The sequence below is a fragment of the Protopterus annectens genome, chromosome 1.part0 (genome assembly GCF_019279795.1).
Source record: "Protopterus annectens isolate FY-2018-M chromosome 1.part0, PAN1.0, whole genome shotgun sequence".
In the NCBI taxonomy this organism is placed as follows: Eukaryota; Metazoa; Chordata; order Ceratodontiformes; family Protopteridae; genus Protopterus; species Protopterus annectens.
The window spans coordinates 1,344,290,573-1,344,306,780 of NC_056725.1; the positions used below are offsets into that span (position 1 = coordinate 1,344,290,573).

General features: G+C 44.8%; 1 protein-coding gene across 1 annotated transcript in view; it reads right to left on the reverse strand.

Moving 5' to 3' along the window:
* AMD1 (adenosylmethionine decarboxylase 1) overlaps positions 1-16,208 on the reverse strand; it is a 314,714-nt gene that overhangs the window by 55,327 nt on the left and 243,179 nt on the right. Inside the window, exon 5 of the mRNA XM_044071522.1 lies at positions 3,232-3,274. Coding sequence (XP_043927457.1) covers positions 3,232-3,274 — 43 coding nt within the window. The remainder of the gene's footprint in view (positions 1-3,231; positions 3,275-16,208) is intronic.

Below are 16,208 nucleotides of genomic sequence, written 5' to 3' on the forward strand. Positions count from 1 at the left end.
TTGTCAGGGCATTTGGGAATGGGCTCACCATGTCCAGTTCCTTCCATGCCCGAAATGTAATAAGATCCAACAAAGGATCTGTAGGAGGGGACACCCAGGAATTAGAGGGTCCTGCACCAAAAGCCACCAGGAACACCAATTCGTTAGTCAGGTTTTGGGGCAAACCACTCCCCCATGCTGGCGTAGGATTTCCATGTCTCCAAAGGAGACATCCGCTGAGGGTGACCAGGGGGAACCTCCCCCTTCCTCCAAATTGGCATCTTCCGTGAGGGATGCTTTTTTGGGGGGGCAAAGTCCAACTGCCTCCTTTAAATACGTTTGCAAGGGATCTCCTCAGTGGGGGTCTGAGGAGTTGCCAACTTGCTGTAGCAAAGAGATAGCAGGCTATCCCCGAGACGGTAGAATGTCCGGGTCAGAAAGGACTCCTAAGACGAGACTGTCAAGGGTCTCGATGGAACAGAGAGGACCCTCTTCACCACATCATAAGCCGAAGGGGAACAGGTCTCCTGAGAAGGCACAATGGTTGAAGCTATAACCCTCTGACCTGATGGGGGAGCCGGAGCCAAACCTCCAGGCACAGAGATACCAAAGGGAAGGCTCTGCTCCAAAAGGCTCGGAGCTGGCGCAGAGGCTACGGCTCAGAGAGCTGGACAGATCCAAGCTAGTCAGATGCGACCTGCTCAAGGTAATAGCTGGCATCGAGGTACAGGTATAATTTGTAGCCAATCCCTCAACGCAGTGTCTCCTCAGATCAAACGGATCTGAAACTGAAGGTCAGATCGGAGAAGGAGCTATAGGGATAAAACCTGACAGCATGCCCCCAAGCTCCTGAGGGAGAGGGAGTAGGCAGGACTTGCAAATCATTCTATCCATCTCTGCTTCAGAAAGGCTGTGGGTGGAGCAAGAAAAGGAGCCACTCACATCAGCTTAAAGGGATGGTGAGGGGAAGCCTGCGCTGGTGACCGGGTCCCGAAGCTCCTCCAGCTCCTGGGAGAGCAGAGGGGGACAGACCTGGGGAGACTTGTTCCTCGAAGCGGACAACTTTGGTCGACGGGCCGCCAAAGCCAAGCGATCCAGGGATCGCTTTCTGGCCCTGTCCTTAGACTTGGCAGATTGTGACTTCTGTCCCTGGACCTCTTGGTGGGAGTAAGTCCCAGAGGCTGGGGCAGAGACCGAGGTAGAAGAGGCCTCTGCGCCAGTGGTAGGAGGGGGAAGTAGGATGCTCAAAATTAGCTTGTTTCTCCTGTCCATCAGTGCCCAGGGATTAAACCTGGCACAGATGAAGAGGATGTTCAGATGGGCTGCCCCAAGACATTCAACGCACAGTGTGGCCATCAGCTGAGGAGAGCTTGTGGCGCCACACTGCACTTTCAGAAGCCTGGTTTGAGGGGTTCAGACAGACATACTCCCAAACACACTGCCTAACACACACACAGAGAACACACATGCGAGAGACAGGAAATTTTTTTATTGTAGTAACCGAAGCAGAGTGCGCGAAGGGAGGTAGAAGAAACAAGAAAGGGGAAAATAGATAAAAATAGATAAAAATAAGCAAAAAAGTTCACTTAAAAGTTTTAGCAGAGAGCACAGATTGCAATGCAGACTAGAGTGTGGCAGACGGGATCTGAATAGGAGACGGGGGCATTATGGGTAAGGGGAGGAGCTTTGAGCTCAGATCAGATGCTGGATATGTGGCTGGGTCGGATCCGGTAACTAACAGGTTGAATATCAAACGAAGACAACTTCAGATTAAGGTTTACTGCAGGATTAGTTTATATTTCATAAGTGAATACTAGGCTAGTTGCACTGAATGACCAGTTTAAGTTAGGCAATAACACAAGGTCAGAATCAAACCCTGTACTTTGACACTATAAAGTGAAGATCTTTACTATTCTAAACCCACCTCCCTTAAAGCTTTTGCCCCTTTGGATAGCATAAGACAGTTTTGATCAACTTCTGCGTTATGGGCCCTGCACACTTCTGCTAACCTAAAATTAGTTGCGAGACTTGTTCATAGTTTACATTAGGCTACAGGTCTGCAAACTATTACAAGGCTAGCCAATAACCAAAATCAGAATCAAACCCTGCACTTGTATTTGTGACTAAAGACTAACCATTATACCAAACCCTCCCTTTCCTTTGTGTGAAAGTGACAAACAGGTCATCAATGCATTCCACTCAAATGACATTTTCATCTCCTTAATGCAGATCAGTAAAAAGTTCAATATTTTCATTCAAAACTTAAATATACTTTTTTGTTAAAAACAAAGTGGTGCACCAAGGTGCAGCAAATGAAATAAAAGTAACTGTTAACCTTTTTATACAGAACTTACAGAACCAAGTTTCTCCTTTCATTATGGGAGCAAAAACATCTGCTTAGGGCTATACAATCTAGCTGACACATCTACAAGCTAAAGCCTGTAGTGAAACTGCTCAAGAACAAGTCTGGGCTTCTTTTTGTGGCGCTTAGAAGAATGCAACATTATGTTTACAGGACACCTGAAATCTGCACCTCTACAAGCAGCAGGTATCCTGTTTAATCCTGGTTAAACAAAAATAGTGAGACTAGACTCCAGCAAGCTAAAATTCTACCAGTCTCCAAACCGCTTACAGAATCTTTCACGGTGAACTTTGTTAAGTGGACCAGCAGGACAAATCCAACTGTAAGGCAAGGTAAACATCTTAACCATTATACCAACATCTGCACCAATATGCTGTTTTAACTAAGGCTCAGCTTTGAATTTGATTTCTACTGCCAAAGTTTACACCAAGTTACTTCAAAGTAATACAAGTCATCCAAGAGGTACTTAACTATCACTATAAAATGTGGTTGCACAAGTAGCCCAGTATTAATTTCACTGACAAAACCAGAGTAAATAACCTTACATTACAGCAAGTACTAGTTTAGATATTTTTAAGAACAGCCTGGACACTTGTGAACAATGTTTTGGTATACTGGCAGGCTAGAAAGGCATTGATGCCCGTGCCTGAAATATTGTATGTATGTTAGCATCGCCATACTGTGGTTTTATGACTCTTGGCGAAACATGTGATACAGTACAATCCAATGCACTTGTAACAAAATGAATCTCTTTAAGTGATTTACAAGCAAATCACAAAGGTGGCATAAAGTTACTTATGGAATCAATTTTTTTACTCCTAAGAAAATTTAAAAGCACATTCTTACATGCACTGGCAAAAATATGTTAAAAAAAGAAATTATGCACTTACCAGCAATCAGAATTTATACGTCCCATACAGTAAGCTGCTCCATCTGCAATTAAAGGGAAAAGCAAAAAAAAAACTTTACACGTACCCTTCTGTTATCTCAGTAAATGTATGCATGAAATGTGCAGAAACAGTCTACAAGAGCACAGGGTCAACTCAGGCCACCTAAAATAAATGCTTACACAGTACACACATTCCAAAGGCAGCGATGGCTCAATCCAAGAAGCTACAACATATGACTGTCCTCTTGGGACAGCTAACTTACCTGGTTAACAATACTAAAACACAGTATAATGTGTTAAAATTATACAGCAAATAGTACAGGTATAAAAAAGGAACGATTATGAAAAATGAGAGTTGCACTTAAATACTTCACAGTGAAGAGAAGTAATGGCAATGAACTATTTTAGAGAACACAAAAAACCTAGATACTTCTTACCTTGCTCCATTTACACACATGCACTTCAAAGAAAAGCAAGAGCACAGGACCATGGTGCCCTGATGACAAACCGCAAGGAGTGTAAAAACATTGTGCAAGTGGAAAAGGAACCTTCACACAAATGCAGTCAAGCAAGGTCATCCTGTACTGTGAAGCCATGCAAAATGTTCATACTCTAGAGCAGGAGGCAAGTTATATGATCAGAGATAAAAGGGAACAGCACCAGAATAGATCAGACCAAGAAGTACTAATCAAAACAGTAAGGATATAAGCAGATGCTGCAAAAGACAACTTTGCTATGGCATTAAGATTAACAAAACTGCTGAGGAGATGACCAATGCAAATACAAATGGAAGCAAATATCAAACAAATCTAAAAGACCTCTTCCCACAAGTCTGGAAATAGAGTTCCAACAGCCTGTGAAAACTGAGCAAGCAATCAATGCTATAGGTATGCATGTCCTGCCTGTTTTGCAGTCAATCCCTACCCCAGGTTGCAATCTTCTAAAAGATTAGCTTATTCTTAGGAGAGAACCTTGCACAAGACGAGAGAGACTACAAAAGGTTCAACCAAGCCAGAACATCTTCTCAGGCATGGTGCAGTATTAACAGTTGGGTTATCCTGCAAAGGATAGCCATACATACATCTAAGCCAGCATATCAAAGTCAGGGCATCTTCTTCTCGTGCCATACTTCCAAATTTATGACCTCAGCCTGAAGGTGTTACAGCTGTTCACCCAGCCAGCATAAAGTATGGGCATCTTCCTCTTGTGTCATACATCTGACATATTTCAGCCTGACAGTGCTAGGAAGTACATTTATTTTTATTTTATTTATTTTACATTTGTTGACCGGGAGAGTCCAACTCGATACATGCCCATTTTCAGCAGAGGGCTGGGGAGAAAAGCTCCCCAGATTAACAATGGGCTTATCAGTGTCTACACATTTTTAACTGTTAAAATACGACTGCAAATTCAACACAGGAGGAATAGCTAAAAATTCTGTTGCCTTAAAAGTGGAGTCCCCATGCCTGAAGAGTCATTTAAAAGAAAAATCTCATGAGTTCCCAGGGCTGGCTGGAGTGGAATCAGGAGGAGAAGCTGAATCAGAATAAGCAGGAAACTCTTGCAAGGAGTAAGCAGAAGACTCTGAAGCCTGTAAACACTGTTCAAAACTATCAAACTCCTGTTCCAAACTAGCCTCCTCCTGTTCCACACAGGCTCTTACCGGGTGGGGCATAGAGAAATCAATCGAGTAATCAAATCTTCTTTCTAGGCAAGCATATGTTTCTTAGGCACAGAGCCAATGCTAGGAGAAGCCCCTACAGACCTCAAAAGAAGCTTTGGCAACAGAAGGAGAGGCCCCAACTACCTTTGGGAAGAGAGGGAAGCAAACCAGAAGAGAGGGCCCCTCAGTTACCTGAACTCCCTCACCTGAGCCTACCCTATGAGAGTAGTACATCCTGTAACAGTAAGAAGAGTATCTCTGGCCTGCTCCTTAGGGCTCTCTCCAGAACCTCTTCTAAAGGATTCCCACGCCAGCCTTGCCGGCGACCCGGACCTGCGGTTCCTTTAGTTCCCCTTGCGCCTTCTTAGAAGCTTCTTACCGGAGCATCCCGGGGCATAGTATACATAGTACGTCAAAACACTAACCCCAAACACTAACCCAGCCTCTTCAAGCGCTTGTTAAATTAAAAGCGGCTTGTGGAAATCAGCACCAAAGCCCGTCACCAACAGCACAAGGTGCTCAGGCCCTAACAAAGGTATACACAATGTATGATAATCCCTGTCGGTATCTGCTTCCCACAAAATACAGTTGTTTCAATTTGACATCCCGGTAAAAAACTAGGCAAGAAAAAAAAAAATGTTCCCAGCGGAATTCACCAACTCTGTACTCGGTCGGTCGAAAAAAATCTTCGAAAACAAAGAACAACCAACCTGCATCGCAAAATTGCTTCCATGCACCAAAAAAGAGAATGAATAGAGGAAATGTAGCATTAGTACCCTGGCGGTACTGGCGGAGTCTCCCTGGCGCCATGACCCGACGCCAGCCTTATACTCTGGTATTCTACCTCAGGATTTTCTTGACCCAGATCAAGGTACTAAGGCAGAAACAGAAGCAACTATTTAGTTATACAAGCAGATAAAAACTGTAAAAACATATCAAAAGATTGAAAATAGTATACCTTGGCTTAAAAAAATTAGGGGAAAAAAACAAGGGACGGATGTAATACTGCAATGAGTAAGACATCTGTTAAGGCAAGTTCTTACACAACTGTACTATAACCTTCCTTGATCACTGTTGCATTACTAAAAATGGGAATATTCCCAAAGCTGCCAAGGCAGACAAGGAGTAGAAGAAAGGTGCAGAGCTAGGGTCTAAAATTCCTTGAAAGGCAGCAAAGCCTGCTCTTACCCTGGAGAAAATATCAATCTACTAATATTTGAAGTGTGAATAGAAGCCCACACTGCTGCTTCTAGGATAAATCTGTTTATAAAGAAATTCCAACTGGGGATGATCACACTTTCAGCAGTTGTGAGGGCAGAAAAGAACCACAGTTATTACAGATAAAGTACACAGAAGATTATATATACAAGCAAAGATCCAGAACAGCAGTGTGTAGATTTCCATGAAATGAAGAGGAACATCTTAAAAAGTTACAAATATTTGTGTAGACACTGATGAGCCCATCCCTTGAACAGAAAAATAGTTGATCTTTAGTTTTATCAAGTTAAATTCTGAGCAACCTATGAATGTTGTGTGCAAGAGTCTTTTGAGAGGATGGAATGACTTAAGGGGACCTCAAAGACCACCTTAGGCATAAAAAGGTCTAATTTTAAGTGTTACCATATCCTTGTGGGAGAGGCCATTAATGCCTGCATCTCACTTTTGCAAATGTCAGAGCCATAAGCAAAACAGACTTCCACTACAGAATTTGAAAGAGAAGGAAGCAACAGGTTCAAAAGAAAGGGCGAGTCTGTAAAACATTGACAGGGGATAATTCTTCGGGTTCTACTGTACAGGACACATTTCAAAACTGTTTGGACCTCAGAACGTGTAGAACTTGGTGAATCTAAATGCAAGCAGGCAGTAGAAATGGCTGAAAGATGAATCTCAGTAAATGAAAATACCAGTCTGGAATACAGAAACACAAAAAATACAGTTGTGTACAATTACCATAAATGTAGATGTTAGAGTGTATTCACTGTTGCAGTCATCACACTTGGGTTATCCTGCCAGGGGTAGCCCTCAGTCAGCCCGAATACCAGAGGCTTAGTATTTCTGAGTCAGTTGCTGTCGCTCCAGGACATGTCAAGTTGTCAGTGGTACATAAACAGGCAGCTGACACCATTGCATCAGGTTTTTCTTGCCCTAAATGTCAGGAGCCCGCAATAGGGAGCCAAGTTATGGTGGAGTAACACCGCTTGTAGAAAGTAAATACCAATAGCCCTATAAAGGTGAGGAAGAGAGAAAGACAAGGGTACTGGAGGGTGGTAAGCCATGACTGCAACAGTGAATACACTTGAACATTTACATTTATGCAAGTATACACAACTGTACTATGTTCGGGTTTCACTGTTAGTCATTACACTTGGGTTGATTCCCAAAGCAGAGTATCGGGTGGAGGCAGTCAAGAAAAGTTGGGGCTGGCTAGTATGCCCTGCAGGACTGCGGTTGCAAAGCCTGCCCTGTATTTTGGAGAGGCAGGCGGTAATGCTTGGTGAAGGTATGAACAGAACTCCATATTGCAGCTTCCAGGATGTCCCTGGTAGGAACCCCTCTGAGAAAGGCTGTAGAGGTTCAAGTTGCCCTAGCTGAATGTGTTCTGACCCCCAGTGGGGGTGGTTTCCCATGGTGTTTGTAACAGAAATGGATGCAGTGTGCTATTTGAAGAGTGTTTTTGATATGGCTTTGCCCTCTGCCCCTGGTGCAAAGCTGACTAGTAACTGGTCAGATTTCCTAAAGGGCTTAGTCCTATCCAGGTAGAATCTGAGCTGTCTATGCACATCTAAAGCGTGCAGGATTCTTTCCCCCTTATTTTGAGGGTTAGGGAAAAAGCTGGGCAAATTAATAGATTGATTGAGAGTCACACTGGACACCACCTTAGGCATGAAAGTTGGGTTAGTCCAGAGGGTAACCCTGTCAGCATGAAAAATGAAAGGTTCCACAGCCATTAAGTGATTGTAGCTCACTCTTCTAGCTGAAGTGATGGCCAGAAGCAAGGCTGTTTTCCAAGACAGGAATTTTAACTCTGCAGGCTCAAGGGGGGGGGAGCGTGAGCTTTTCCAAAATGAAGTTAAGGTCCCATGGAGGGGTGGGGGTACTTCTTGGTGGCCTTGAGTTGTTAGCCCCTCTCAGGAGGGGTTTGATGAGAGGGTGTGAAAAGAGGTGGCTCAGTGCTGTAATGTGCAGAGATGGCAGAGGCATGGATTTTAAAGAGAAGGATAGGCCCCGGTGGAGTAGTTCTGCTAGGTAATCCAGGATGAGAGGCAAGGAGGGCTGTGATGGGTCAGCTCCTTTAGTCTGGATCCAGGAAAAATACCTTTTCCACTTGGCAGCATAGGATTTTCTAGTACTGGGTCATCTGGCTTCATGTATGACCTCCAGGACTTGTTTGCTTAGGCTGGCCACCCCACAGAAGTCATGGAATAAGCCAGGCTGCTAGGTTCAGTGTCTGCAACTGAGGATGCAGGAACTCCCTCCTGCTGAGTCAGGAGAGTTGGTATCTTGGGTAGGTGCCATGGAGGCAATGGGGACAGACTGCGCAGTAGTGGGTACCAGTGTTGGCGTGGCCAGTCTGGGACCATCAGGATTTACCTTTGTCTTTCCTCCTTTACTTTGAGTAATACTCTGGTCGGTAGAGGGGGAAATGCATAGCTTGAGAGGTTTGCCCACTGGAAGAATAGGGCATCCACTTTCCAGGCCTTGCTGTGAGGTTCCCTGGTGCAGAATTTGCTGAACTGGTGGATGTAAGAGGAGGCAAACAGGTCCACCTTCGGGGTACCCCATTTTTGGGTCACAAGGTAGAAGGTGTTGGTTTAATTGCTACTCGTGTGGGTCTAGGAGATTTCTGCTCGGCTACCAGAGAGTTTTGGTTGCCTGGCAGGAATTAAGCCTGCAGATGAATATGTATGGCTGAGGCAGTGTTCCAAAGGGTCATGGCTAGCCTGCAGAGGGAAAGAGTGGAATCCCCCCTGCTTGTTGATGTACCACATTACTGTGGTGTCTGTTTAGATTAGAGGCCCCAGAGAGAGCAGGGAACTGAATGCTGTCAGAGCGTGCTGAACAGCTAGCATCTTTTTAGTTGATGTGCAGATGAATTTGGTTTGGGCTCCAATGGTCCTGAATGCACCTGTCCAGGTGAGCACCCCAGGCATAGTCGAATGCATCGGTGGTTAGGGTCTGGGCAGCGTTGGGTGGTGAAAAGGCAAGTCCCTTGTGGTTGCATGCTGCTGCCCACCAAAGAAAATCTTCTTAGACAGTGTAGCATATATGTTTCCAGGTCCTGTGAATGTTGACACAAAAGGCTTTAAGTATCACTGAAGTTCTCATATGCAGTCTGGCATATGGAATTAGAATGCAGGAGGCCATGAACCCTAGAGCTTGCAAGATTTTCCTTGTGGATACCTGGGTTCTGGTGGGCAGTTGAGACACATAAGCTTGTTTTTCTGGAGTTACAAATGCCATCTGGGATGTAGTGTCCAGGCTTGCTCCCAGAAATACAATTTGACTGGGGACACGTTTGGATTTCTTACCCCAGTGAGGTTAGGTCATGGTACATCTGAATATTTTTGCTTCAAAAAGCAATGGCTGGAGCCAGGCATTTTGTGAAAACTCTGGGAGCAGTGTACAAGCCAAAGGGAAGTGCAGAGAACTGATGATGCATAAATCCTGCTCTGAAACGTAGATATTTTCTGCAAGAATCTGTCTGGGATAAGCAGATAGGCCTCTGAGGTCTAGAGTAGCTAACCGGGCATCTTTGGACAGCATAAGAAGCTGCTGCAGTGTCAGCATTCTGAATTTTGGTACCACCAGGAAGGTGTTTAGAATAGATAGATCCAAGACTGGGCACCAGGTGCCCTCTTTCTGGGTACTAGAAAAAGTCTGGAATAAAACCCTTGGTCTATCTGATCTGCAGGGACAAGCTAATTGCCCTCCGGGAGAGCAGGGGATGAACATGGTTTTGTGCCTCTGCCCACTGGTTTGGAGGAATATCTGGGAATCCCTCTGGGGTTGGCAATGTGTAGAAATAAAATTTGTACCCCTGGGACACTTGAGGATCCATCGATCGATGGTGATGGAGGCCCAGTTTTCTGCATGGGAGGCAAGTTTCCCTCCTAAGGGTACAAACAGATGGGCAGAGGTGAGAGGAGTCGTCATTGGGGAATTCTTTCCCTAAGGGGGTGGCTTAACCCTCCCTGGCTTAGAAGTTGAGGTACTTCATTGTTTAGATCTCTGCATAACCTGAGACTGCTGTCTGGAGGGTCCATTACCCCTGGGTCGTCTGAAGTGGCCTTGAGGAGGGCAGGAAATGTTTTGAGGGACAATGTCTACTGAATCTAAGAGGCTGAACTTGCGAAAAGTCTGCATAGATTTAGCTTCTTCCAATCTTTTCTAAAACCTCTTCAGCTTGGTGCCAGATTGTCTTTGTTCAGTGGTGCATCCAATTTTGATTTGACGATCTGGCAAGGTCTGTTCCTTAATCCTTCGAAGTACAGAACCTGTGACTGCTGCCCTGCAGGATGCGTCTATGGCGTCAAACCCACATTGAAGAGTATGTTTATGGACTTGGCTTACAGAATGCACATGTTCCTGGGCTTACAGAATGCACAAGTTCCTGTAAATCTATTTTCTGCAGTCAGGGAAGGTAAATAATTTTTGTTTGAGTTCCATGATATATTGCTGGTATTTCAGCATGTGGAACTGAATTTAATGCTCTAATGGCAAGAATTAGAGAGGTATTTTTTTACCCCATCTGTCTAAGGCTCTAGAATCCCTGTCCGAGGAGGTGGGATTCTTAGCTGTAGTTGCTTTTACTCCTTTAGGCCCTTGGGAGAGGACCTCTGGGTCAGCAGGATTCTCGAAGAGAAATTTGAGAGAGTCAGGTAACACCGGTCAGGTTTCCTGGGAGCAGAAGGTAAAGTATCAAGAGTTAAGACTGGATTCCATAAACATCCACATCCAGGACAAGCGGTATAGCTAAGGGTCTGTGCTGAGGTAAATCTAAAAATTCCAAGTTGCTTTCTGGACAGAGGGTAATCCTGGCATTCGCAATGGAAGTGCTCTCTCAAAGTATGTAGGGTTTCACCAAAAGAAAAATCCTCTGTAGGAGATGCAGAAGGAATCTATTCCTCTGCATATGAATCTTCAAGCAGATAAGGGCATGTCTTCATAATCAGAAAAGTCAGTCATCGGACTCTTGGTCAGATAAAGGTGCTGGAGACAAGTCTTAGCTGGAGAAGGCTGGCTGCCTCTGATCAGCATAAGGTCTTCTGCCATTTTAAGCACCTGTGACTGTGGCAAGGAAGCAGTCGCGCGAGTTTGGATTGGTCTTAGGCGTAGCTCGTACTCTGGGCCTTAACTGAAGACACGGAAGTAGTCTGTGTAGAGTATCAGTAGTGCGAAGAACTTCCTCAGAAGCCACTGCCTGCACAGTGGCTTCATACCCATCCAAGGTAGAGACATAGTACAGTTTTGTACCTACCATAAATGTAGATGTTAGAGTGCTAATACAGCTACAGTAATCAGATGGGTTTTCTGCCGTCAGGCGGGTCCTCGGTCGGCCGAATTCCAAAGTCTAGGTCCGGAGTCAGTTATCGCTTTCTTTCCTGATGTCAGTGCGACAGGGGTATATAAGACACAGCCGACGCCATATTCTTCAGTCTTTCTTGCCCCAGATGTCAGGTGCCCCCAGAAAGAAGGCAATACATAAATATATATACATACATATATATATATATATATATATATATATATATATATATATATATATATATATATATATTAGTTGCAAGCAAATACACCATAGAAGGATAACCCAAATTAGGTTGTATGAGAAGGTGTTAGCCACTAGGTCTTTACCAAGAGGGGAAGGAGGGAGGGAAACCTGTACTGCAGCTGTATTATCACTCTAACATCTACATTTATGGTAGGTACAAAACTGTACCATGTTCATCGTGCATACAGCTGCAGTAATCACAGATGTGTAGAATCCCAAAACTACACACAGGGTGGTAGGCACTAGGTGGAACTGGGAGCAGCCAGAATGCCCTGCAACACAGCAGTGGCAAAGCCTGCTCTAGTTTTGGAATATAAAGGCAGGTGGTAGTGTTTTGTGAAGGTATGCACAGAACTCCAAGTGGCTGCCTCCAAAATATCTTTGGTAGGGACTCCTCTGAGGAAGGCTGTAGAGGTAGCTGTGGCCCTTGTGGAGTGGGATCTGATGCCTGTAGGAACAGGTTTGCCATGAAAGGAGTAACAAAACCGTATGCAATGGCCTATCCATTTTGAAATTGTCTGTTTGGAAATTGGCTTTCCTTGAGCTCCTACAGCATAGGACACAAAGTTGTTCTGATTTCCTGAAGGGCTCTGTTCTGTCCAAATAGTAACGTAGCTGTCTATGGATGCCTAAGGAATGTAGCAGCCTTTCCCCTTTGTTTTGAGGATTGGGGTAAAAGGTAGGTAAGTGTATGGCCTGATTTAAAGCTACCCTGGATACTACCTTAGGCATAAATGAAGGGTTGGTTCGTAGGGAAACCATGTCCTGATGGAAGATGAGAAAGGGCTGCACAGCCATGAGGGCTTGTAGTTCCGAAACCCTACGAGCTGAGGTAATGGCCAGAAGGAAGGCTGTTTTCCAGGACAAATATTGCAAATCTGTAGAGGCAGCTGGTTCAAAGGGAGGTAATGTTAATTTTTCTAGAATGTAGTTAAGATCCCAGGCTGGTATTGGTTGTTTCCTTGGAGGTCTTATATTCTTAGCTCCTCTGAGGAACTGCCTTAAAAGTGGGTGAGAGAATAAGGGTGGATCAGTGTTGTATTCTGCAGAAATGGCTGAGGCATGAATTTTGGAGGAGGAAAATGAAAGTCCACTGTTCAACAGCTCAGCTAGATACTGTAATATCAGAGGCAAATTCAGTTTTCTAGGATCCTGGCCTTTCTCATTCCAAGCGCAAAAACGTTTCCATTTTGCAGAGTAAGCCTTTCTAGTAGATGGCCTTCGGGCCTCCAAAATGACATCCTGCACCTCTTTGGAGAGTAGGGTCTGTTGTGGTGTTAAGGAATTTTCCATGCAGCCAGATTGAGTTTTCAGCTGACTGAAGAGTTTTGCAGCTGTGCTGAGTCAGTAGAAGAGGCATTAGAGGTAGGGTCCAGGGAGGAGAATGTGTTAGGCTCCTCAGGAGTGGGTACCAGTGTTGTCTTGGCCAGTCTGGAGCAATCAGTATCATCTTCGGTCTGTCTGCTCTTGCTTTCAAGAGCACCTTGGGCAGAAGAGGCAAAGGTGGGAAAGCGTAAACTGTCCATGTTGCCCGACTGAAAGAAAAGGCATCCACTCTCCAGGCCTTTGGATGAAAGGTCCTTGCACAGAACTTTAATTGATGGTTCTGTGGGAGGCAAAGAGATCTAGGTCTGGTCTTCCCCACGCTTGGATTATCTTTGTAAACACTTGAGGATGCAACTTCCATTCGTGTGGATCTGTCATATTTCTGCTTAGATTGTCTGCCGGCATGTTTTCCAATCCTGGCAAGTACCGTGCTTGAAGTTCGATTTGCCATTCCAGAGCCAAGTTCCAAAGTGACATGGCTAGCCTGCACAGGGGGTATGAATGTGTTCCACCTTATTTGTTTATGTACCACATTACTGTGGTGTTGTCTGTTCTTATCAATAATTGCCCTGGATGCAGGAGGTCCTTGAAAATTGTAATCGCATTTATCACTGCTAGCATTTCTTTTTGATTGATGTGAAGGAGCTTTTCCTTTGGGACCATTTGCCCTGAATGCACCTGTCACGTGCGCCCCCCAGGCGTAGTCTGAGGCGTCTGTTGTGATGACTTGATTTGCTTGAGGCTTGCAGAATGGAAGACCTGTGTTTGTTTGGCATGCTTGGGCCCACCATAGAAATTCCTTTTGCAAACATGGAATTATTGGTATTATTGTTTCCAAACTGTGGCTGTGTTGAGACCATAGATTTTTTTAGGTACCATTGAAGTTTCCTCATATGCAACTTTGCACATGGGATTAGAAGAATGCAAGATGCCATGAAGCCCAGAGCCTGCAGGATTTTCCTTGCAGTGAACCTGTTACAATTTGCTAGTATTTTGAAGTAATGAGTTAGTTGCCCTTGTTTTTCTGGCGCAAGATAGGCCATCTCGGTGTTTGTGTCCAAGTTGGCACCCAGGAAAGTTATTTTCTAAGATGGTGTTAGCCTGGATTTCTCCTTGTTGACTGTATCCCAGAGAATTCAATAACCGTATTACATAAGCCAGATATTCCAGAAGTAGGTGCTTGTTGTCCGCTTGGAACAGGCAGTCGTCCAAATAAGGGTAAATTTGTATCCCTTGAAGTCTGCAGTAGGCAATTACTGATGCCAGGCATTTCGTGAATACTCTGGGCGCAGTAGATAAGCCAAAGGGCAATGCAGAGAATTGATAGTGGATTGAACCTGCAAGAAATCTCTGAGGTATCTTCTGCAGCTTTGTCCGATTGGGACATGCAGGTATGCCTCCTTGAGGTCCAATGTTACCAGCCAAAACTCCTTGCCCAGCATGGGAAGAAGCTGCTGTAATGTGAGCATCTTGAATTTTGGTATGAGTAGAAATGTGTTTAGGATGGATAAGTCCAAAATGGGTCTCCAGTAGGTTCCTTTCCTTGGTACCAGAAAAAGTCTGGAATAAAAACCTTGACCTTGTTCGTGAGTAGGTACCTCTTGAATAGCTTTCATGGCCATAAGCTTTGAAATTTGTATTTGAGCCTCTGCCCTTTGATTGTGTGGCAGGTTCGGCATGCCTCTCATTTTTGGAAGAGTGTGAAAGTGAAATCTGTAGCCTCTGTTTATAATGTCCAGGATCCATTTGTCTGTTGTGATAATATGCCAATTTCTTGTAAATAATGCCAGCTTTCCTCCCAAGGGTGCTGCCAGCTGAGACTTGCTTGGCATGGGAAGGGGGAAGTCATTGTGTTTGTTTCCTGTATTGCTGTGCACTGTCTTCGCCACCTCTTGTTGCTGGAGTTTGCCATTGTCTGCCTCTATGATCCTTGAGGTTGTCCTCTGCCCCTTGTGCGCCTGTATCTACCTCTTTGTGGCTTGTCCGTGGCTGGAAAGGGCCAGTTCTTTGCAGGCCAATTTCTGCTAAAACGTGGTGGTTGAACCTGTAGAAAAGCTTTGACAGTTTGCATAGATTTAGCTTTTTCTTCCATTTTCCGTAGTATCTCCTCAGCATTAGTACCAAATAGTACATCCTTTTGTAAAGGAGCATCTAGTAGCTTAGCTTTAACATGGTCAGGCAAGGTTTGTTCTCTAAGCCAGGCATGTCTACGAATGACTGATCCTGTCACAGCAGCTCTACTTGAGGCCTCTAGGGCATCAGCCACATTGTAAGGTGTGTTTACCCACTTGCTCTGCACTATGCATCATATCCTGCAACTCCTTCAAATCTGGTTGTTCAGGTTGAGACATTTTATTTCTTAATTGTGATAACAGAAACTGCTGAAATGTAAGCATATGGAACTGACAATTTAAGGCCCTCATGGCTAGGGTGGCAGAGGTATATACCTTTTTTCCCCCACCTTTCTAAGGATCTAGACTCTCTTTTGGAAGGTAGTGGATTCTTAGCAGTAGAGGCCTTCATTCCCTTGGGGCCTTGAGAAATGGTTTCAGGGTCAGCATTATGGCTTTTGTAAAGAAATTGGTGAGAGGTAGGAACTCTGTAGTACCTATCAGGCTTGACTGGGGCAGGGAATCCAGATTTAGGAAAGCCTCCGTGTAAACATCATTAAGTATGTCCAAGACAGAAGGTATCGCCAGAGGTCTGTGCTGAGATAAAAGAAATTCCCCAAGTCTTTTCTTGGAATCAGAAAAGTCTTGGCCTTCCCAATGGAAGTGTTCCCTCAAGGTGTGCAAGGTTTCCCCAAAAGAGAAATCCTCTGGGGGAGATACAGAAGGAATGGACTGCTCAGCATCTGAATCTTCAAAAGGGGAGTACGAGTGTTCCTCTTCATCAGAATGATCTGAAAAAATGGAATCCTGGTCAGAAGAGGGAGAAGCTTCCTCCACTCGGGGTCTCTTGTCTGGAGGGGGCTGGGAACCCCTGATGAGAGTAATTAAATCCTCAGCCATTTTTAGCATCTGCTTTTTAGGCATGGGGCCTGGAGATGGGCCCTTTGCAACAGGCCTCTTGGGATGCATGGCTGATTTGGACTTAGTAAAGGCCTTAATGGAAAAGGAAGATGAGGGTCTAAAAACACCATGGGTGGAAGTGGACCTATCCACATTAGGAGGCTCAACACTCACAGTGGCTTCGGTGGTTGTAGTCTGGGTATGGG